The sequence below is a fragment of the Phacochoerus africanus genome, chromosome 10 (assembly GCF_016906955.1).
Source record: "Phacochoerus africanus isolate WHEZ1 chromosome 10, ROS_Pafr_v1, whole genome shotgun sequence".
Taxonomy (NCBI): domain Eukaryota; kingdom Metazoa; phylum Chordata; class Mammalia; order Artiodactyla; family Suidae; genus Phacochoerus; species Phacochoerus africanus.
In genome coordinates this window covers 83,210,287-83,234,397 of record NC_062553.1, presented here as the reverse complement: position 1 = coordinate 83,234,397, position 24,111 = coordinate 83,210,287, and the positions used below count along the sequence as shown (strand labels likewise).

The following is a 24,111-nucleotide window of genomic DNA, read 5'->3' as shown; positions in this document are numbered from 1 at the left end:
ATGAGAACATACATATCAACAATCACCTTAAATGTGAATGGACTAAACGCCCCAACCAAAAGACATAGACTGGCTGAATGGATACAAAAACAAGACCCATATATATGCTGTCTTCAAGAGACCCACTTCACTTCTAGGGACACATACAAAAACTATTACAGGCAATATAAATACCGTTCCTACCATGTCTAACAATTTCACAACAGTGGGAAAAGAAAATTCATAACCTACAGGAAAAATATACTGTCACAATATGAAGAGATATAATCTTGCTAAAAAGAGTGTAAAGGACACAACTGATAACCTGATTCTTTTACCTCTGAAACAAAGAACAGCCTTTTCACATCCTCAGTACCACTTAAAGTCACATCCTAATGCCAACAGGGCAGATGTCAATCCCAGAGTATTAGGAAAAAACAACAGGCAGCAAATCTGGACCCTCAATCTCAGACCAGTCCTTCTCAAAACCCAGTGGTGAAAGACTCCAAAGGAGTCTCTGGAAAGCCAGTGCTACCTCACCACTGCCCTATCACCCACAGCCAGCCGCATCCCCTCACCCGCACAGGGCATCGAGGCCTTCGGCTATGCCTAGCTGGAAGGAAAATGCCCAGCACAGGTGTTACTCTCATTTTCAGCACCTGCATAATGAAAACAAACATGACAATCGAGCTGGGGTTTTGTTATATATATATTTTTTGTATTCTCCAAAGGAAAAAACAACATCAAGGAGAAAGGATAACGTGAGAGGTCATGCTCAACATTACTGCTCTCATATTCTACGAGAAGTCAATTGCTGTATTAATTATTAGAGACAAAGTCAAGATAAATTCAAATGGGCTTATTAAATCAATAGTGTTAGCTATTTTAGCTACAAATTTCTAAAAAAAATTTTTTTTAGGGCTGCACCCATGGCATATAGGGGTTGAATCAGCCTACACCACAGCCCACAGCAATACCGGATCCTTAACCCACCAAAAAGCCAAGGATTGAACCTTTGTCCTCATGGATGCTAGTTAGATTCGTTTCCACTGAGCCATGAAGGGAACTCCTAAATTTCTAAATTTTGATGAGAGTTTTTTAAAAAGCTTACTCTAAATATTCTATCAGCAGCAGCAGTCTCCAAATAACTTTTTTTTGGTCTTTTTGCCTTTTCTAGGGCCTCTCTCCAGGCACATGGAGGTTCCCAGGCTAGCGGTCTAATTGGAGCTGTAGCCACCGGCCCTACGCCAGAGCCACAGCAACACGGGATCCAAGCTGCATCTGCGACTTACACCACAGCTCATGGCAACACTGGATCCTTAACCCACTGAGTGAGGCCAGGGATCGAACCTGCAACCCCATGGTTCCTAGTCGGATTCGTTAACCACTGAGCCACGACAAGAACTCCTCTAAATACATTTTAACACACTGGTAAAATTCATTCTCACACCCACAGCACTAAAGGCTAACTGCAAATACAGCTAGGTTCCTATGTAATCAATCACAACGTCAAAAATTCTCCAACGCTCCCTGTGTATGTACTACCCACTGCCTTCTGTCGTCCAGTGTTTTATATGCCAAGTAATACAGAGCCAACAGGGAAACCAGAAAAGGACCTCTCATTCATCTGTCTGATCATTCTTCTGGACACAACACTAGAATCACACTGTTTCAGCTTGTGGTAAACTAAATGTATTTAAATTAGCCACTGATTTGTCTGTGTATTTTCTTTGTTAAACCTTTAAGACACAAAAGAGTATCTTTGCATGTTCAAGAGAAAAAAAATGCTTGTCTAGTCTACTAAAAAATGAGTTTTGTTTTTTTTTTTTTTGGTCTTTGTCTTTTCTAGGGCCACACCCACGGCATGTGGAGCCCCAGGCTAAGTGTCTAATCAAAGCTGTAGCCACCAGCCTACACCAGAGCCACAACAACGCCAGATCCAAGCCGAGTCTGTGACCTATACCACAGCTCACAGCAGCATCAGATCCTTAACCCACTGAGTAAGGCCAGGGATCGATCCTGCAACCTCATGGTTCCTAGTCAGATTCGTTAACCACTGAGCCATGACAGAAACTCTGAGAATTTTATTAAAGGAAAAAACCTCAGCATTCTCATTGTGGCTCAGTGGAGTTAAGCGCCTGACATCTGTGAGGATGCGGGTTTGATCCCTGGCCTGGCTCAGGAGGTTAAGAATCTGGCGTTGCCACAAGCTGCAGCGCAGGTCAGATCCCACAGGAGACATGGCCAAGTTTCCAGAAAGAGAACAGCCTTGACTTAGGACACCTCTTCTCAAATTAAGCTTCTCCAAAGAATATAAACTACTCCACAGCTCTATAATCCACTCCAAGGAAAGGCAGATAAAGGAAAAAATAAAATCCATAACACAGGAAACTTGGCTCTGAAGTTCTCTTCTCTGGATATTTGGTCAGAATGCTGATAATTCATGATTACGTCAACCCATTTAGTATTGGACACATTACCACAAAAAAAAAATCCCAACTTATCAGAACGAAATAAACTGACATTTTGGGTTAAGTTCCTATATAAAGAAGGAACATCTCCATCCTGCAAAGAATTAGGAATGCAATGTGGAATCCAATAGTCAACACATTACAAACTACCAGAAAATCATTAAATGCCAGGATAAGACTTCTCTAAGATCTAAATTATCTGAAAAAAAGTGATTCAAAAACAAAGACGTCTTATCCTACAAAGTAACTTTGAATTGTTTAAAGAGCATTATAAAGAACTGAAATCCTCACTTTATTTTATGAGCAATGTAAAACTTTTGATATTAATGCTACTGATGAACAAAAAATTGTTAACTATTTAAATTCACATAACATGGCAAGTAAAAGAAGTGCTTCTCCCTTGATTGCTACTTCTCCTGCATTCAGGAAGGTTACCTTATCATCTGTGAGGGTGTCCTGCTAAGATTTTTGTGCTCACTGGAGGGTTTCTGAGACTGCAACCCTGTATAATGACTGGAGAATGCATGCTGTCTCACTCCCGAAGGGTGCTGGAATCGAGGAGGTAGTGCTGACGGGGCTTTTATTGGCTTGCTTGGATTCTTTGGCCCTCTGAAATCCACGTCTGTGACAAGAAGCCAAAAATTTCTCGTAATTTCCCTATTATACACAATCCCAAGTACCATCCCATTAACCCTCCCACCAAAGAAAGACTAAATTGACATGCTTTTACCAGAATGGAAATTCTGCCCAGAAGGAGGTTTTTTCATCTTCTTCCCTGACACTGTGTTCCAGCTTTCTGAGGGAGGTGGTTTGAGGTTCTTCGGTGAGTGTCTTTAAAGGGAAGAAAAAGACTTGTAGTAACTTAAAGTACCCCAGGAAAAATATCCACTTATGTATTCTATAGAACTATCTTACTTTCAATTTACAAAAGAATTCCCAGGAGTGCCTGTCGTGGCTCAGCGGAAATGAATCTGACTAGTATCCATAAGGATTCAGGTTCAATCCCTGGCTTCACTCAGTGGGTTAAGGATCCAGCGTTGCTGTGACCTGTGGTATAGGTGGCAGATGTGGCTTGGATCCCAAGTTGCCGTGGCTATGATGGAGGCTAGCAGCTGCCGCTCCAATTTGACCCCTAGCCTAGGAACCTCCATATGCCATGGGTGCGGCCCTAAAGAGACAGCAACAACAACAAAAATCCCATTTTCAGTTCTTATCTTAAAAACACATTAAAGTATAAAACATTCAGCAAGCTGGATGCAATTCAATCAAATAACATGCCATAAATCAAAAGCATATCTCCCCTTGAATAGCCAAAACAAATCTGAGAAAGAACAACAGAGCTGGAGGAATCAGGTTCCCCAACTTCAGACTGTACTACAAAGCTACAGTCATCAAAACAGCACAATACTGGCACAAAAACAGAAATATGGATCACTGGAAAAGCATAGAAAACCCAGAAATAAACCCATGCACCTATGATAAAGGAGACAAGAACATACAAGGGAGAAAAGACAGTCTCTTCAATTAAGTGGTGCTGGGAAAACTCGATAGCTACATGCAAAAGAATGAAATCAGAACACTTTCTAACACCATACACAAAGATAAACTCAAAATGGCTTTAAGACCTAAACGTAAGACTGAATACTATGAAATTCTTAAAGGAAAACATAGGCAGAACACTCTGTGATATAAAATGTAGCAATATTATTTTTGACCCACCTCCACAAATAAATGAAAATAAAAACAAAAATAAACATATGGGACCTAGTTAAGTTTAAAAGCTTTTGCACAGCAAAGGAAATCATAAACAAAGCAAAAAGATAACCTGCAGAACAGAGCAAAATCTTTGCAAAGGAAGCAATCAACAAAGGATTAATCTCCAAAATATACAAACATCTCATACAGATTTATGCCAAAGAAACAAACAACCCAATTAAAAAGTGCTCAGAAGAACTAAACAGACATTTCTCCAAAGAGAGGCAGATGGCCCAAGAGCACATGAAAAGATGCTCAATATCACTAATTAGTAGAGAAATGCAAATCAAAACTACAATGAGGTGCTACCTCACACCAGTCAGAACGGCCATCATCCAAAAGTCTACAAACAATAAACGCTAGAGATGGTGCAGAGAAAAGGGAACTCCTTTCCAATGTTGCTGGCAATGTAAATTGATGCAACCACTATGGAGGTTGCATAAAACTAACTACAGGAGTTCCCACTGTGGCACAGAAGAAACGAATCCGACTAGGAACCATGAGGTTTCGGGCTCGATCCCTGGCCTCACTCAGTGGGTTGATGATCCAGTGTTGCTGTGAGCTGTGTGCAGGTCACAGATGTGGCTCAGACCTTGCGTTGCTGTGGCTGTGGTGTACGCCGGCGGCCATAGCTCCGATTAGACCCCTAGCCTGGGAACCTCCGTATGCCTCGGGTGCGGCCCTAAAAAGCAAGCAAACAAAAACCACATTAAAAAAACACCCTAAATATAGACCCACCATAGGATCCAGCAATCCCACTCCTGGGCATCTACCCAAAGAAAACTCTAATTCAAAAAGATACATGCACTCCAACGTTCACTGCAGCACCATTTACAATAGCCAAGACATGGAAGCAACCTAAACATTCGTCAACAGAGGATTGAATAAAGATGTGGTATATATATACAGTGGACTATTACTTGGCCATAAAAAAAAAAATCAAACTATGCTATTTGCAGCAACATGGATGGACCCAGAAATTACCACATGGAGTGAAGTAAGACAGATAGGGAAAGACAAACAAGATCACTAACCCACATGGAAAAGAATCTGAAAAAGGAATGGATATACCTATATGCATAACTGATTTACTTTGCTACACACCTGAAACACAACTTTTAAAGTAAACTAAACTCCAATAAAGCTGATTTTCTTTAAAAAGCCTCTTTTCTATCCTCAAAGAACAGAAGACTAAAAGGCCTTAATTACAATGTAAGCAAATATGAGGAAAAGAGGGAAAAGACGACTCTTCTGTTGGCTGTGGTAACACTGCAGCTGATGTGGAGGAAGGGAGGATCCCTTACTGCACTAGTGACACAGGCAGCTGTGTGTCTAAGACAAACGGTGTGACATTTGGGGATCTGCTTTCAAATATTTCAATTCCACTCCTATCTTTTCTTAAAAGGATAACAAGAGATGAGGAAAAAATGCCAAACCACTGTTGATTGCTAAAGTAGGGTGACAGTTATATTGGGGTTCACTGTACTATCCTCCTCACATTTGTGAATGTTTGAAATCTTCCTCAGTAAAGTTTAGGTGTGATTTACTACCTTTTCCTCTAATAAAGGCGACAGCAACTCAAACAAAAGTTGCTCTACTGTATGATAAGTATTTCACTCCTCCATCACACAACATTTACTGAAAACTGCAGGCACGGCAGCAATGAATGACATTAGAAATGAACACGGTCCCTGTCCTCTGAAGCTCCCACTGTAGAGGTACAATACCATCAGTTTTCTAAGCTGCCTTAGTGAAGAATGGCATATTTTAAACAGTAAGCAACAAAATAAGTATTAAACACTAAATTTGGACTCAAACTATTCTTTGAAAGATCTAAACCAAGATATTAATGCATTTAACTGAATTTGCAAATGCACAGGTCCATTCAGAAATGCTCGGTGTTTATACTCGGCTGAATGGAAGAGACAGTGAATGCCCCAGTGGAAGAGCAATACATACTTCTTTCCAAGTTCCTCGACCAAAACCGGCCCGTTCTGAGAGTGAACCCCTTGAAAGTCTGCATTAGAAAATCTTCCGTTGTGCTCCAGCCTAACCTGTTAAACAGTCCACAAAGAAAAATCAGTCACCTGAATCTCCCACATTAATCATCAGTTTTTAAACTATTATTTCATTTCTGAGTGAAGAGAAAATGAACATATGCTATGAGTTCAAGAGTGCACAGTATTGTCTCTGACTGCCCAAGACCTCTGTACTGCTCTATCCAAGATAAAACACTCTTCTTTGTCCTCAAAGTTTTCCAATTGTCCTGGTTCTGAAGACAGGGCTATGGCACCACACACTGGGTGGGATTCCAGGCCCAGCTTTTCTACTCAACAGCAATAGGACCTTGGGCAAGTGACTTATCTCTTGCTTCAGTGTGCTGTATGCACGACGGGGCTAATTACAGGACCTCCATCACAGGACCCACGGAGATGGAATGAGGCACCTGTGATATATATATAAAGGCACCAGCTTGCACACAGCAACCACTCAACAAAGGAGAGCAACTATTATTAGAATTACTATTATCTCCTCACTCTTGCAATATTTAAAATATTAAAATATGTAAATGTGACCTTTTTTCTCCCTGAAATTAGATCCATCATGTCTTCTCTAATATACTAGTGGTTATTACACAAGAGCAAATTGTGACAGAAGAGTAAGCCTTTAGGCTCCCTCCTGCAGCCAAGCGGTACACACTGCACAGGGCACTACCCGGCACTGCCCCGGGAGCTGGAGGTACACACCCTGCTTCAAGCAACCTCCTCCTCCTATCAGCAAAGGTGTCCCTCGGCACTGGTTCCAGTATCTCCCCCAGATGCTCATGTCCCTTACATAAAATGGCACAGTGCAGAGGGCACAGTCCATGGCCAAAGAGCAGAGGGACGGCCTGACAGCAAGTCAAAGTCCTCAAGCTGAGGCTTAATTCTTCAATCACAGCAGAACACTGCTGTCCTTTCTTCAAGTGTGTACAATAAAAAAGAATTTTTCTGAAGTTAGTTTTTAGTAAAAGTTTAAACTATGTTTACACTATGCTGATCTGAGTAAATAAAAGTCATCTTTGGGTCATAGCACTTTCCATAATAAAATTTCAATTACATTTTAGCCAAGTGAAATAGCCAAGTGGTATAAATAGCAACGGAATACTCTTAAAAAGAAAAACATTAAAACAAGTATCTGCTTTACCACTGACCTTATCAACAGCCTCGACTTTACAAAAGCAACTGAAACCTCAAAGGAAATATGCTTGACTTAAAGTTACAACACAATTTTAGTGATGTAGCAATAAATAAACAATCTCCTCTCCTCCACTAAGTGGGGGCGAGGAGGGAGGGAGCGCCTGGATTTACTTTTAGTCTCTTCCAAGTTTTCCCAATCACTGCAGTAAAAGATTCTCCAATTCTGTTCTGTAATTAGCACACATTTCTGACAATCCTATAAGGAAAACTAAACGAATCATACCGTCTTCCTTCGCTCCTTTCAAATACCCTAAATCAGAACACTATGCAAAGTTTCTAAGGTTAAGTCTGTCACTGACAGCCAAATACAATCCCATTCCCCAGATACTTTTCACAAACCACTTTTTCACAAAGGAAATGGGGTCTCTTCCATGAGTCGAGAAGAAATATTTGTCAATGGCTATTTTAGTTTTTAAAAGGAAACACTTTTTGATGGAGATCACTTTTGATGAAATTTATCTTCCAAATACAACTATTTTATAGTGTGTGGGCTGTTTTTGTTTTAGAAAGAGTAATTTTTTTTTCATAAAAGTTTCTCTAGTCTTATCATTTTAACACTTTGGCTGGAAGGGAGAGCTGTGCTGTGTGTTCTAGGATGTCTGGCACTGTGCCTGGGCTCTACCTTCCAGATACCAGTAGCACCTTCACAGCTCTAACAACATGTCTGCAGACACTGCTACCTGGGAGGTAGGGGTGCAAAATCACTCCAAATAAGAACACTGATCTAAACCACCCATTTAAGCCCAGAGATGTAGCTTATTCAAAGTAAATGGCAAAACTTATTGTTCATTTTCCTCTCTCATTCCAACAACCACAAAATTATGTGATCAAAATCTTACAGATGACTTTCATAAACCAAACTGACCTATAATGTCAAGCTTGAATCAATTTCAGTAAATTTGCCAACTGTAATGAAAATATGTGAAAATCTAAGATGTTACTGTTACTTCTTTGAAGCAAGTAATATCAAAGGCTGAATTAAGTTAAAGATCATGTGATAGGATGCCATGATTTAGATACATGATTTTGGTCATGTACTGAAAAGCTAAATAGTTATAACTCTTAAAAAGTACATCCAATAAAAGATATTCTGAAATCCTAAATTAATATATCCAAACTTCAGCTGTTTTCTTGGTTCCTATTAGAATAAATACATTTCAAGTACAATCTTTTCTTCCTCTAGATAATCACTTACCTGGCATTTATCTCCAACTTCATACTGTAAGCCAGCAGCAATGGAATAATCATGTTTTTGTTGAGCTGTAAACGGTATCAATGAAATATCAAGTTAACTCACTTTCAAACGCCACAAAACAAATTTACAGAAAATGCACAGATTTTGAAACTCACCTTGTTTAGACTTCAGCCATATTTCATATTCCACATTTCTATAGACTGCTGGATTGAGTGACTTAAGAACCTTTCTAGACAAAGGAAGGCTGGGAGAGTTCCCATTGCTTTTCGGGTGCTAAATAAACAAAGTCAGGAAGTCCAATCAACACAGAAACGCTTTTAAAACATGTTTGAAATATGCATAAGAGTAAAATTAAAAGAAGAAAACTTTAAAAATTAGGAAGTCACCAAAAATGTCTTACTAATAGATGATCCTGACTCTACTGAAAATGTACCAGAAAAGGGAAAAAAAATTAAGACTATAAATTCAGATGCTTTCTGGTATGGAAGAATTAGTTTAAAACCATTAAAAAAAAAAATACCTGATCACTTGACAAAGCTTTAAATCCATACACATCATTAACAGCGGTGGTTTTACTCCTACGAAGAAAGAAACAGAGCCATCATGAGGAGTACAAAAATGTTTGCATGTAATTAACTTAACTTATTCTAACCTCATTTAAACCTCAGTTATATTCCAAAAAGCCAAACCTATATTCCAATGAGCTCAAATTTTAGTTGTGTGCATATATATGTACATGTATGCATGTGTTGATGTATATATACGTGAAAGATCTTTATCAGTAATTCTTACTGACTCAATCAAGACACAAAAGAAATAAACTGAAATTTGGGTTGGTAGAGTAACGTTTAATTTAAAAATTTCATTTCAAAATACAGACAAGCCTCCATTAAATAAATTATTCCACTCCATCATCATATATTCCACTGAGAGTAGATACAAACTAAGTAAGTAATATGTTAAATGCTGATAAGTCCTTTGGGGAGAAAAAGGATAGTAAAAAAATGAGTGTTGAGACCTAGACTCAAATAATAAAAGTGACATAAGGTAAGGACTTGCTGTCTTCCTGAATAAAAAATTAAAGATGATAAAACAGCAAACCATATGGCTACTCAGTAGTGCAAGCAGACGGGGCAGCAAGTGCAGACTCTGGGGTAGCCAACAGGTTGGTGGGCTGGACAGAATGATGGCGGGTTGAGTGAGTGAAGAGATGAGAGGCAACCTGCACTCTCTGTCATCCAATTCCTTCTCCTTAATAAATTAATCTCCAGTCTTCAGGACAATCTCTAAATCTAAACCTTTAAATGCAGCAGTATTTAAGAGACCCCAAGCATCTAGTGTCTGGACTAAAAAAGCACCCTAATTTCCAAGACTTCAGGGGCTCATCAGTATGACTGTGAAAAGAATCCAAGACATCCTTGGTCTTTCTTCCTTATTACTATCATGCTGTCTATCTTGCCACAATTATGCAGCATTGTTCCCCACGTGAAGCTTTGTCCTCCCTAAGCTAGACATGACATAAGTAAAAAGAAATCTCAATAACGCAACCAAAAGTTAATTAAAAAGGCTTCATATTCCAAGGACTACAATAATATAGTATTAAAAGAAAATGTGAGGAATTTTCTGTGGCCTAGCAGTTAAAGGATCTCTCATTGTCACTGCTGTGGCTCAGGTTTAATACCTGGCCCAGGAACTTCCCCATGTTAAGGCCAGGGAGAAAAAAAAGGAAAATTAAGCGTTACAATGAGCCCACCATCCCTGGTAAACATCTCCAGCTCACTAGCCTTTGCTCCACACTGCACCTACCAGCTGGCATTCCAGCCCCAGCTGTTGCTAAAACCACTAGCAGCAGCAACCAAACGGAAGTCCCCCCATATCAACTAAAGGAAAAAATTTTAAGGAGCTAATCATTCATTCTTTCTCCCAACTTCCCCTACACTCAAGGACTTGCCTTAATCTTACTAGGTACTTGGAAAAAAACAAGCAGCAGAATTTCTACCTATGCAAAGTTAGTCTACTCTAGTATTAAATTTACAGCAGCGGACCTAGATTTTAATCTGCCTCATTTCTTTCTTACATAGAAATAGGAGTCAATCAAAATTTCAGTCAGGATCAGAAAAATTTAATTCAACAGATGGCTGGAATTGCAGATATAAGGAGATATATCCAAGTAGATAATAAAGAATTAAGATATCCTGAGGCTTCCTTTCATACTTCTCTAGTTTCACAGTATGTAACACCAAGAATACTTGCATGCTCTCAAAGAAAGGAATAATATACTTTTAGCTTCACAGAGAATGAAACAGGTTGATTCTTATAAAATATACAGTAAACTTAACGCCACTGATAAAAACTAATATGCACCAAGACTGATAAAAACTAATATACACTGGACACGCTCTCTAGGAACTAGGCTATGCACTGTACATGTTGCCTCATTTAAATCTTATACATTCCCCATTTTAAAGAAATACTAATGGGAGTTCCCATCATGGCTCAGTGGAAATGAATATGACTAGCATCCATGAGGACACAGGTTCAATCCCTGGCCTCGTTCAGTGGGTTAAAGATCTGGCATTGCCTTGAGCTGTGGTGTAGCTTACAGATAAGGCTTGGACCCCGTGTTGCTGTGGCTGTGGCATAGGCCAGAGGCTACAGCTCCAATTCAACCCCTAGCTGAGGAACTTCCATATGCCTCGGGTGCAGCCCTAAAAAAATAAAATAAAGAGAAATACTAATATATGCTCATTATATAGCTCGAGAATTGAGGCTTCTTAGTGAATTTAAATAACCTGCCCCAAGTACAGTTAGCTGGCAGGAAGCCAGGACTGAACCAGGTTGTGATGTCCGCAGCCCACGTTCTTAAACACTACCCTATACTCTTAGGCAGAAAAGAAAATAAGCTTCAGACTCAAAATTAATACAAACAACGTAAACAAGGGCATCAACCAGAGCTGCTGATACACTATACCCCAACTTTGGATTTTTATTATATACATATAAAAAGGAGGTATTATCTAAGAAAGAAAAGAGAAAGTCAGGGAAATCAAAATGACCACTTTTTCATCTCTGGATATATAAGCAGTTGACAGACTAACCTTAACATTTTGTAATACACACACAGATAAGTAGGACCAAGTCTATTCCAGAGATAGGTACATCATGATAGATAAAAATAGATGCTAAGCAAAAAACCAAACCAAACCCCAACTTTCAAAAGAAACAGTCCTGTAATAGAAATGAGGTAAAATTAATGGCAGGGAAAAAGAAACTTCTGCCCCAGATTGCTGTATTTTAAGAATACCAAACCTCAATTTGTGAGGCAACTCTGTGCAGAAACATTTACTGAACTGTTTCTTTGTATGGCACTACAAAGATATTTTAAGACTGAAATTTATTCTTACTTGCAACTGTCATCCTCTGAATCGGAGATTTCACTGTTGTTTTCGTCAGCTACTTCAGAGGTGTCTAGTCCCATCAAGATTTTACTAACATCAGTTTTAAACACCTTCTCATACAGCAATTCATAAAGGAGAGCTGCAATTAACAAACAAGAAATGTTAGGCAACATTAACTCATTTTACGTTCTACTGTAAAATTGAGATTGCCCAGGCTTCTAAGATCCCAACTAGATACCTGCAACACCTTCTGGTCTACAACACAAATCAATCAGCAAGTTACCTAGATAGAGAGCAATGAGAATTTCTGTCTTTGCAGTTAATTACTTCAAAATCATTACCTAAGACACTGACATTTTAAAAACTCTCAATAACACATAAAGGTACCACAACTGTGAAACAAGTATGATAAAATTAAACAGGCACATTGAGCAATGACAACACTCCACACACTGTGCTAAGCCTTTACACACCACCTGCATACCTAATCCCAGCACAGTGCAGTGTGCTTAAGAGGCTTGGTTGGAAAACTTAAGGAACATTAAGACTGCTAGAAAAAAGATAAATTTTCATAATGGACTAAAAAGAAACTTATAAAATGTATTCTCAGCAACCACAGAGGCATATTTAGACAACTTTTTATGTAAAAGAGAAAAAAACCAAACTCCAGGAAACAAAGAAATATGTATTACCAAGTACTCAAAAATACACTATGTATGGGATTTAGGATTCTCATTTGTTTTAATCACAGTAATCTTTACAAACACAAGTGCAGTAAGAATTTATCAACAATGGTGCCCACCCCCTAGGCGAGTCCCCAAGAGACCCCCTCTCTCACAGACCATCTTGCTTCCACCCCAATATCATCTAAGGCACACACAGGAACTGACAAGTACAGGGCTGTCCTTCCCAAAGCTGGGGGAGGAGCAGGACACAGCCCAGGATGCAGAGAGGTAGACTTTCCTATCTCAAAAAACATCAGTTTAAAAATCTTACATTACATATACCTTCACTGGTCAGCCCCAGCTAAAGAACAGAGGAAAAAGCAATCACACACCCAGTACGCTTTGTATGAGTGATGTGCATATTGTCAGAATAGTTGAGAAAGGAGATAAAGTAAGAAGGTAGGAAGCAGCTACCACAGCAGTTAATTCTCAACAGGGGAGGAAGGGGAGATTTTATCCTCCCAGGAAATACTTGGCAAAATCTAGAGACAGTCTTGGCTGTCACCAAAATGAGAGACAGGAGTTCCCATTGTGGCGCAGTGGTTAACGAATCCGACCAGGAACCACGAGGTGGCGGGTTCGATCCCTGCCCTTGCTCAGTGGGTTAACAATTCGGCGTTGCCGTGAGCTGTGGTGTAGGTTGCAGACGTGGCTCGGATCCCGCGTCGCTGTGGCTCTGGCATAGGCTGGTGGCTACAGCTCCGATTCGACCCCTAGCCTGGGAACCTCCATATGCCGCGGAAGCGGCCCAAGAAATGGCAAAAGACAAAAAACAAGCTAAATAGTAACAGCTTTAAAAACACACACAAATTCTTATTTTACTGAAATTAAATTACTGCCAGAAAAAAATAGCTTTATATTTACAAGCCAAACGCTAATCTTCTAGTGTGTTTTTTTCCTCCTAAAACAAGTTTTTATTACAGTATCAACATTTTCGGTAAACTAAGGTGCTCAGAAATACATTTTTATAAAACAAAACAGTATATCTGCCTTGACTGTTTGCATTAAGACATGCTACTGAGGAAAAAAATTCCCTATACAAACACAAGGCTGCTACTTACATTGACACATAGCAGAGCTCTCTTTATACTTTATGGGATAGACAATATCATAATGATTTCCATTGGAAAAACACAGTAACACCTGAAAGGGAAAAACAAAGTACATCTTTCAGCCCATGACACATGACATTTACTCAACAGCTTACATCTATAATACCTCTGAGTTACTAGTCAATAATTTCCAAGTAGAAAGTGAAATTTTAGACGTAACCTAAAGCTCCAATGTGGTCAACCATAGTACATCCATCCACAAGCTGAAATGTTACACAGCCACTGAATCAAAAAGTTCCAATGACTTGGGAAAATGCTTATGGGATCACAAAAATCACACACAATATATGAAAACAACATGATCTCAACTATTTAAAGAGGGTAAAAAGACTGTAAAAATATTCTAAAACCTTAATAATGCTCACTTCTAAGTAGAATTAAAGGTAAATCTTTTCCGCTTTACAATTTTAAGTACCTTTTAAATAGTCAAGTACTTATGCAGAGAAATGCACACTGATTTTACTTAGATTGTGTCATATTCTAAAAATTACACTGGATCCAGAACCAGGCACCCTGGAAACCCACAGGTCCTCACAAAGGCATCTTTCACTCAATTCCCCTCCCCCTTAGTGCCATCATCACAGTGACAAGACACTTCAACTTGGCTTAGACAATTCCAAAACAGCTCATTAAAGCAAAGTTCTCTAATAATGAATTAGGTTTCTTTTTTCCTTGTCTAGGCTTCATATCACTTTTCAGTAGTTTCTGCTTTGTGACTAGATAACACCTTAGCTAGTATATTATCTTTATAATGGGAAATATATGACAATTACTGAAATATTTCTTGATGCAATGGCAGAACCTTTTTTTTTTTTTTTGGTCCTTTTAGGGCCGCACCTGCCGCATGTGGAAGGTCCCAGCCTAGGAGTTGAATCAGAGCGGCAACTGCCGGCCTACACCACAGCCACAGCCACATGGGATCCAAGCTGCATCTGCAACCTACACAGCAACACTGGATCCTTAACCCATTGAGCAAGGCCAGGGATGGAACCCACATCCTCATGGATACTAGTCAGGTTCGTTACCACTGAGCTACAATGGAAACTCCTCATCAGTTATTATTCTATTTATTGTTTATATTAGTTGTACATTCATATAAACATGATGCGCTAGTATCTCAAATTTTTAGCTCTAGTAAAATGTTATTAAAGTCATTTACTCCTCCAGTATAGCACTGGGAACTATATCTACTCACTTATGATGGAGCATGATAATGTGAGAAAAAGAATGTGTATATGTATGTGTGCCCTGGGTCACCTTGTATACAGTAGAAAACTGACAGACCACTGTAAACCAGCTATGATGGAAAAAATATAAACATCATTAAAAAAAAAGTCATTTAAAAACTATAGCTTAGGCAGTTAAGACAGCAAGTGAATGTTTCTTTTACTTAAATCCTTTAGAAACACTTAGAAAAAAATTCTTACCTTTTCAGGAAAATTATTTTCAGTTACTTGTGATGGAGAAACATTTGGTTCCCGGTAAATAATAAAATCTTTCCTGAAAATAAATATTTAGAAATTACCTCTGATGAAATGTTTCGTGAACTGAAATTTAATCATTCATTCACTCAAGAGCCAAGTATGCACCAAACAATATTCTAGGCACTGGAGACTCTGTTAACAAAAATCCTTAGTAACAGGGCTGGAGTAGAGTTCCTACTGATAAAGCAAGACAAGAGGAGTATCTCAAAGTTGAGAACTTGTTGACAGCAAGGATTCTGCCCCCAATCTAACAGTAAACAAAGACAGTAATGGAATAACGAAGTTGTAACATACCTATATAAAAATGTCTTTTTTTTAAAATAAAATATTAAATATAACTTGCGTATTTATCTCTAGATATAATTCTAAAGGTGGACTTCAAAACTACAGAAATTGTGAAGATGAAATTTATAAAGACATTTTGAAAAAGTAAAGCATTTGCCTGCTCTGTTAATGGGCAAAGTAGTAAAACGGGTAATACGGTATTGCGCTTCTGTTCTAGTAGCCATCTAATGCTACCAGCCTTGAGAAAGTAGAAAATCATTTCTCTAGAAGACTGATAAGTGATATACTTTATAAGCCTGGAAAATTTTTGGATTTCACTCCAAAAATATTGAGAATTAAAATGTCTAAACACTGATATCTAAATGCCAATCTAACTGATGCAATTTAAAAAGCAAATGTTAGAAAAGATGCTTCACAACCAAGGCATAAAGCTGCTTTTCTATTTTAAAATTTTAGTGTAATGGAACATGTTCATTTCCCACTGACTTTATTTTTGTTGACCTATGTTCTAACAGTGTTTACCTGTACATAAGAGAAAGGGCACTTATTTCCACTTGTCCAACCCATTCCTGTATTGAAGACAAAAAGTTGGTATATTAAGTGTCTCACTTTTTTACATCTTAATATCTTTATACAGTACACCTAATGAGACAGAACAGCTCATTAATATTGTTAGTATTGTGAATGTTTTAAAAAACGCTTCTATAAAACAGGGCAGGCCATAATATATAGTAAAAAAACAACCCAAGACTGTTACAGAAATCCTTAGTGACAAGGCTGGAGTAGAGTTCCCACTGATATTGCAAGATAACAGAGTAGTATCTCCAGCTTGAGAACTTGTTGATGGCAAAGACTCTGCCACCAATCTAGCTCCCAGACTAAGCCTAACACATGACAGGTGCTCACAAGATGGGATGCTGGGTAGAAGGAGAACTCAGGAATGAGAAAGGATGCAAAAGGACAGGTTTCTTCTCTTCAGGATGACTAAAGGTACAAAGAAAACCCTGACCTAGCAATCATATTAATATGTGGCAGGAGTTCTCAAGGGGTCACTTTAAGCCCTTAAGCTTTTTAGAAGGAAATGGCCAGTATGTATCAAAATCTAAAATATCCATATACTCTTTGACCTAGCAATGAAACTTCTACAAATCTATCCTAAAGAAATACTTCATATGTCTACAAGAGTATATCAGCAAGGACTGTTCACTGTAGCTATCTGCAGTAGTTTAAAAAAAATTTTTTTAAATAGCCCTAAGATTTCACTAATAGATAAGAAATAATTAAATAACTTATGGTTCATCCAAACTATGTATGCACACCATGGCAAGGATCAAAAAGAATGAGGTAAACCCATGTGAACTGACTTGGAAAGATCCAACTATTGTGTGTAAGTCATAGTAAACTAATAGTATCATGGAAAACAAACAAAATATATAGATATACAGATATAAATATTGATCTATATGCACAGAAAGAGGACTAGAAAGAAACATCCTAAATCGACAATGTAGACAGGGAATTCAAGGTGACAGGAAATGAAAGATCTTCACTCTTCATTCTGTATTAAACCTTTTATCATGAGAATGTATTCCTAAGCTACCTGTGAAATTAGTAAAGACTTAATACAAGAGTTATTAAAAATAATGAACTGGAGTTCCTGTCGTGGCGCAGCGGTTAACGAATCCGACCAGGAACCATGAGGTTGCGGGTTCGATCCCTGCCCCTGCTCAGTGGGTTAACGATCCGGTGTTGCCGTGAGCTGTGGTGTAGGTTGCAGACGGGCTCGGATCCCACGTTGCTGTGGCTCTGGCACGTTGCTGTGGCTCTGGCGTAGGCCGGCGGCTACAGCTCTGATTAGACCCCTAGCCTGGGAACCTCCATATGCCACGGGAGTGGCCCAAAAAAATAGCAAAAAGACAAAAAAGACCAAAAAAAAAAAGAACTATGGGAGTTCCCATTCTGGATCAGCAGCAATGAATCCCACTAGTATCCATGAGGATTTGGGTTCAACCCCTGGCCTTGCTCAGTAGGTCGGGATCCGGTGTTGTCATGAGCTGTGGTGTAGATTGCAGATGTGGCTCGGATCCCTTGTTGCTGTGGCTGTGGTATAGGTCTACAGATGCAGCTCTGATACGACCCCAAGCCAGGGAACTTCCATATGCCATGGATGCAGCCTTAAAAAGACTTAAAAAGACTTAAAAAAAAAAAAAAGAGCTACAGTGAATGAAGGCTACCACTTTTTCCTTTAAAGAAACTGAGATAAAGAAAAGATTTTAGACTATGTTTTGATTGCTCTAAAAGGACACTCTTTCCCCCACTGACTGCGCTATAAGAATTCTTAAAAGTTGGCTCCATTTTTCAAAATGAAATGGGTACCATAAATTAAAATAGATTTCTTAAAATAGGCCTCTGCCTAACAATCACAGCTTCTCATAAACTGCTATAAGTGACACCCTCTGGTACAGAGGAAATCCTTCTCTGAAATCAGTCTGCAGTCTGCTTAAATCACAAACACAAGCTACATCCACCTTATGCAGAATGCACTGGATCACATTAGAAAACAGCAAAGTATTCAACTTTCTTGAACATAGTGGCAACAAAATACTACCTCTCAAATAATGTACCACTAAATATACTTAATCTTCAGAATAAATTCTACTGTAGTCTAAGTACATAATGGCCATTATAATTATCTTCCTGTCTTCTCTAATCGGGGTCAATTTTAAATTACTTTTTAAAGAAAAAAAATCTATGTTCTATCATTGTCTTCTACCTTAAGGCTATAATTTTATTTACTCAGCACTCTGTCTGATCTACTTCCTTATTGGAGCCAAGAGAATAGCATTTCTGCAAAACCTATTTTACTTAAAGAACTACACCATATCAAAAACCTGCCTTAAATGTTCTTAAATAATCATTAAAAGCAAACTTTTGTTCTTCAAAAGATCCTATTAAGAACACTAAAGATACAAATTGGAAAAAAATACTAGAAAATATAGATCCGGAGTTTACACTCAGTATAAAATAATCTTACAATTCAACAAAACCAATACGATAAAAAAAGGACAAAATCTATGACTAGATATTTCACCAACAAAGATGTATGGATGACAAATAAAGATATGAAAAGATGCTCAACATTACTAGAGCAATCCAAGTTAAAATCACAGTGAGATGACACTACACATATTCTAACCCAGCCACAATTTAAAAGGCTGAAGATATTAAGTGTTGACAAAGAAGCAGAGCAACTGGAATCTCATACGCTGCTCGTGAGAAAGCAAGATGGCAGAGCCACTTTGGAAAACAGATTGGCAATTTCTTATTAAGTTAAATATACATTTACCATATGACCTAGAAATTCCACTCCCAGCAGTATTAATCCAAGAGAAAAGAAAACATATGTCCACACAAAGACTTAAAAGCAAATGTTCTTAGCAGCTTTAATCATAACAGTCCCAAACTGGAAAGAACCCAAATATCCATCAACTGGAATATGGCTAAACAAATTGCAGTACATCCATACAATGAATGGCCACTCAGCAATAAAAAGGAAATACAGATACACACAACAACATGGATGAACCTCAAAATGTTTCCATTAGGCTAAGTGAAAGAAGCCAGACACATTAAGACTACAAACTAAATCATTCCATTTATAGGCGTCTAGAAAAGGCAAACTCAGCACGTCAGTGGATACAAAGAGCAGGGGTGAGCAGAGAGGGAGAATTAAGTGCAAAGGGGCATGAGGAACTTTTTGGAGTGACGGGGATGTCCTATGATTTTTATCGGTGGTGGTTATGCAACTGTATATATATCTGTCAAATTTCATTCAATTATAAACTTAATTTACTGTATGTCAATTTTACCTCCTTAAAGCTGACAAAAAAGTATCTTGCAAAAAGTTTGAGACACTTTTCAAAATGCTCCACTGATATTTTTAAATAAAAGGATAAAGATGTCTTCTCTGGGAAAACCTTTACCACAGCCCACAGCAACACCTGATCCTTACCCACTAAGCAAGGCCAGGGATTGAACCCACCATTTCATGGTTCCTAGTCGGATTCACTTCCGCTGCGCCACGACGGGAACTCCAGGCAGAGCGGTTTTGATTTGAGTATGGAACAGAGGACAAGGATCTGCGCTTTTCCAGATACACACAGCCTGCAGGTCACACTTGGAGAAATGCTGACCTAAAGCATAAGTTCCCGACTACTGAGCCTGGCACTGAAGCTCTCCCGTGAGCTCACCACAGCCTGCCCTCTGACATTTCTCACTACCTCCCACCTTCGTGTGCTCCATGCAAAGCAAACCCAAATGCTTTCTGAACCTGTCTTGCTCACAATTTTCACCAGCTACAAATGCCCTTCATCCTAGGCATTTCTAATTCAGAATTTATTCTGATATCAAATGCCTACCCACACTCAAACCCTTGCTTTGCCTTCCCAGCTAGAAATAAAACTGAGTGCCTATAGCCTAATACCTAAACTTATTACACGTGTACTTTCTCACTTGTATCAAGAGAGTCTTCCCTACTACAGGGAAACCTCCAGAGAACAATGTCCAAATCCCAGTTACCTCTGCATCCTGGGTGCCTGGCCACCCTTGGCCCACAACAAGCACTCACATTAGAGCTAAGGAATTGAATGGAGACAGAAAACATCAATCAGACACCCTATTCCTATGTTATCATACCCTTGCCTCCCTATCTTACTCCTTCTCTTAGCTTTTTCCTTTGCTAATGTCATTTTAAACTCAACCATGAGAGTTTCCATTGTGGCCCGGCAGTATTGGACCTGACCAGTATCCATGAGGACGCAGGTTCAATCCCTGGCCCTGCGCAGTGGGTTAAGGATCCGTCGTTGCCATGAGCTGTGGTACAGGTGAACATACATGACTCGGATTCCGCACTGCTGTTGCTGTGGCATAGGCTGGCAGCTGTAGCTCTGATTCAACCCCTAGCCTGGGAACTTCCATATGCCACAGGTATAGCCCTAAAAAGAAAAAAACCTTAACAGTGATTACTTCTGCAGATGATGGAACATTATACTTGACATTCCATTAACATCTGAATTTTTACAGAAGGAACATTGGTTTTGTAAGCAGGAAAAAAAATTTCTTTTAACTTCAAAGAGACTGAGAAAGTGCTGGCAGTGGGACTCGGTAGAGAAGTGCTGTCCTTTTTACTCTAACAGTCTTTTCCTACTTCTCACGCTGACCAAAGGGAATAGAACCTCCATTAAAAAAAAAAAAAGGGGGGGAGTTCCCTTTGTGGCTCAGCAGTTAACAAACTCTGCTAGAACCCATGAGGATACAGGTTTGATCCCTGGCCTCGCTCACGGGGTTAAGGATCTGGCATGGCCGTGAGCTGTGGTGTAGGTCCCAGACATGGTTCAGATCCTGGGTTGCTGTGGCTGTGGTGTAGCGCAGGGCTTTAGCTTCAATTCAACCCCTAGCCTGGTAACTTCCACATGCTGCAGGTGTGGCCCTAAAAAGCAATAAATAAATAAATTTTAAAAAAGGAAAAAAAGAAAACAAACAAAAATGCTGTCTTGGAGTTCCCATTGTGGTGCAGTGGAAACGAATCTGACTAGGAACCACGAGGTTGCAGGTTGGATCCCTGGCCTTGCTCAGTGGGTTAAGGATCCGGCATTGCCATGAGCTGTGGTGTAGATCACAGATGTGGCCCGGATCCCGCGTTGCTGTGGCTCTGGCGTAGACTGGCGACTACAGCTCTGATTCGACCCCCCAGCCTGGGAACCTCCATATGCAGCAGGAGTGGCCCTAGAAAAGGCAAAAAAAAAAAAAAATGCTGTCTTTTCAGTTGTTTGAGGAAGCAGTCAAATACTGCCCTGAGGAGCCCCATATACATACCAGCACAGCACCCTGAAAATCATCAGCAGTGTTACCCTATGCTACATGCACATGCCATTACGACAGACATAAAAAGCACAACTATTCTCAGGCACACTCAGTACAAGTACACAGATCCAACTGCCTTCCAATTAAATGCTTAAGAAAATGTGTACCTAAGACAGGAAATGTTTATAAGGAAACCCCTCCACACAATGTAATAATCTCATGGTTTAATGACTTTTGAATACATTACCCGAATACATAAAAGACAGAAATACATTAGATGATTACTGCATACCTGTGGATTTTCTAAACGTTTTAAATATTCTTCAAATGACCCTTCTATAAACTGTGGGGGAAAAAAAAAAAGAAGAAGGTCCATTATGAATACATCGAAACAACAGTTAACCTCTTCACTGTAAATTCCTAAATTTTTATACAAACCTTGGATACATCAGTAATCGTAAATATATATACATATATATGCAGAAAACATCTCATTATGAAAATATATACAAATCATGAAGAAAACATCGTAAACACACAAAAGAATTTAAAGAAGGAAAACCATCAGAAAACATTTCCTAGACAGGACCTAGATGGGCACAGGGGCAAGGCAGCCTGAGGGGCAGCAGAGAGCACTGTACTGGGCAGACAAGAGTACCCTGGCCAGCAGGAGCAGGGCCACCTGGTGGGGAGGGCACAGAGAGGAACCCCACTGTACACATGTGTGCAGAGGGCCTTGAGCCCAGGCATGCTGATCAGAGGGAGAAGGCCATTCAAGGTCACAGCAGGTACTCAGAAACTATCTTAGTAATGGCCAACGAATTAAAGACAGATGAACTAGCTAAGAAATATTAGTTTACTAATGGGTATGAACATGCATTGTCTTTTAGGTCATTATACTAAAACAAGGACAAGGATTAATAACACTAAAGATATTTTGAAGAATCAACAAGGTTTTTCTAATACAGCTAGCTTCATTGTTACTTTAACATAAAAAGAAAATTGAGTTTATTCAGGCTACATAATAACTTTTTTGCTTTTCATAGCAGTTGCACTAATTTAGGACTTTCTATCAATGGAAACAAACCTTACTAGCATCCCTGAGGATGAAGGTTCGATCCCTGGCCTTGCTCAGTGGGTTAAGGATCTGGCGTTGCTGTGAGCTGTGGTGTAGGTGGCAGACGTGGCTTGGATCCTGCGTTGCTGTGGCTCTGGTGTAGGACGGCGGCTACAGCTCTGATTAGAACCCTAGCCTGGGAACCTCCATATGCCGAGAGAGCGGCCCAAGAAATGGCAAAAAGACAAAAACAAACAAAACAAAACAAGAAGGAGTTCCCATCGTGGTTCAGTGGTTAAGGAATCCAACTAGGAACCATGAAGTTGCAGGTTCAATCCCTGGCCTTGCTCAGGGGTTAAGGATCTGGCATTGCCGTGAGCTGTGGTATAGTTTGCAGACTTGGCTCCGATCCCACGCTGCTGTGGCTCTGGCGTAGGCTGGTGGCTACAGCTCCGATTAGACCCCTAGCCTGGGAAGCTCCATATGCTGTGGGGGGAGCCCTAGAAAGGACAAAAAAAAAAAAAAAAAAGACCAAAAAAAAAGTAATTGCACTAATTTACTTGAGAAAGCTCTAAAACACATTTGTCTGTGTTCAAATCAATTTTATTTAAATTACAGTCCCAGTTAATTTAGCAAAGTGATACACTTAAAAACATTAAAGTATACTCCTCAGTCTATAAAAAATCCTTCAAATACCCATAGATTTTTTTTGTTAGGATGGAGATTCATTCTTTTATAAATCGTATACTGTCAAATTTTCAAAAAGTATCCTAAGTTTAACAGACACTTGTAATAAAATAGCAACATATTTTAAATATCCCACCAAGAAGAGGCTACTCAGTATTAGGTGATTATTTATTAGACTTAAAAAAAAAAAACCCAAAACACACAAAACCAAAGTTGGAAGAGAAACAGAGGTACTCTGAACACAAGCCTGCATCTCACCTGAGATTCTCCTTTCTAATCACAGAATATTCAGCTAGGCACCAACTAAACACTGTCAGTTACAAGGCACACCCCCTCTTCCCATGACAGTCTTTTTCAATTCCAGCCAATAGAAACTGTTGGGAGGTATTCATTTTAAGGAAAATGAAACCTTCCCCCTTGGAACTTTCAACCTCTGATAATACCTTCTCAAGACTATTAAGAGCTCAATAAATACATGGAAAGCACTTAAAACAATACCTGCTGGCTCATAGAAAATGCTAAACCAAAGCTAGCAACTTCATTATCAACAAAGCTTTACCCACTATGGCCAATAATAATAACTAATTCACCTGTAATTTCTTCAAATACTTAAAGACCAATCCACTTCCCCGAACTAGTTTCCATCACACCATGTAATAACTCCCTTCGCTAACTCCCACATTAAGACTAGTTTTCAAACCTCCTGATCAAGGAGGTAACTCTCCTTCCTGAAATATATTACTATCCATCTTATAACACGGCACCCAGAAAGATGTTGCCAGTAAATAATATTTTGCTTGACTACAGGAACTCCAATCCAAGAGTACATCTAAACTAAGAACTATTTACCCATTAAGTCTTA

General features: G+C 39.2%; 1 protein-coding gene across 1 annotated transcript in view; it reads right to left on the bottom strand.

Annotated features, from left to right (window-relative positions):
* The window catches only part of OTUD4 (OTU deubiquitinase 4), a 47,749-nt gene that overhangs the window by 17,259 nt on the left and 6,379 nt on the right, over window positions 1-24,111 (bottom strand). Inside the window, exons 3-13 of the mRNA XM_047798271.1 lie at window positions 21,798-21,848; window positions 16,166-16,212; window positions 15,302-15,374; window positions 13,824-13,905; window positions 12,044-12,176; window positions 9,160-9,217; window positions 8,795-8,912; window positions 8,640-8,704; window positions 6,165-6,259; window positions 3,181-3,281; window positions 2,886-3,072 (exon numbers count right to left, since the gene is read on the bottom strand). Coding sequence (XP_047654227.1) covers window positions 2,886-3,072; window positions 3,181-3,281; window positions 6,165-6,259; window positions 8,640-8,704; window positions 8,795-8,912; window positions 9,160-9,217; window positions 12,044-12,176; window positions 13,824-13,905; window positions 15,302-15,374; window positions 16,166-16,212; window positions 21,798-21,848 — 1,010 coding nt within the window. The remainder of the gene's footprint in view (window positions 1-2,885; window positions 3,073-3,180; window positions 3,282-6,164; window positions 6,260-8,639; window positions 8,705-8,794; window positions 8,913-9,159; window positions 9,218-12,043; window positions 12,177-13,823; window positions 13,906-15,301; window positions 15,375-16,165; window positions 16,213-21,797; window positions 21,849-24,111) is intronic.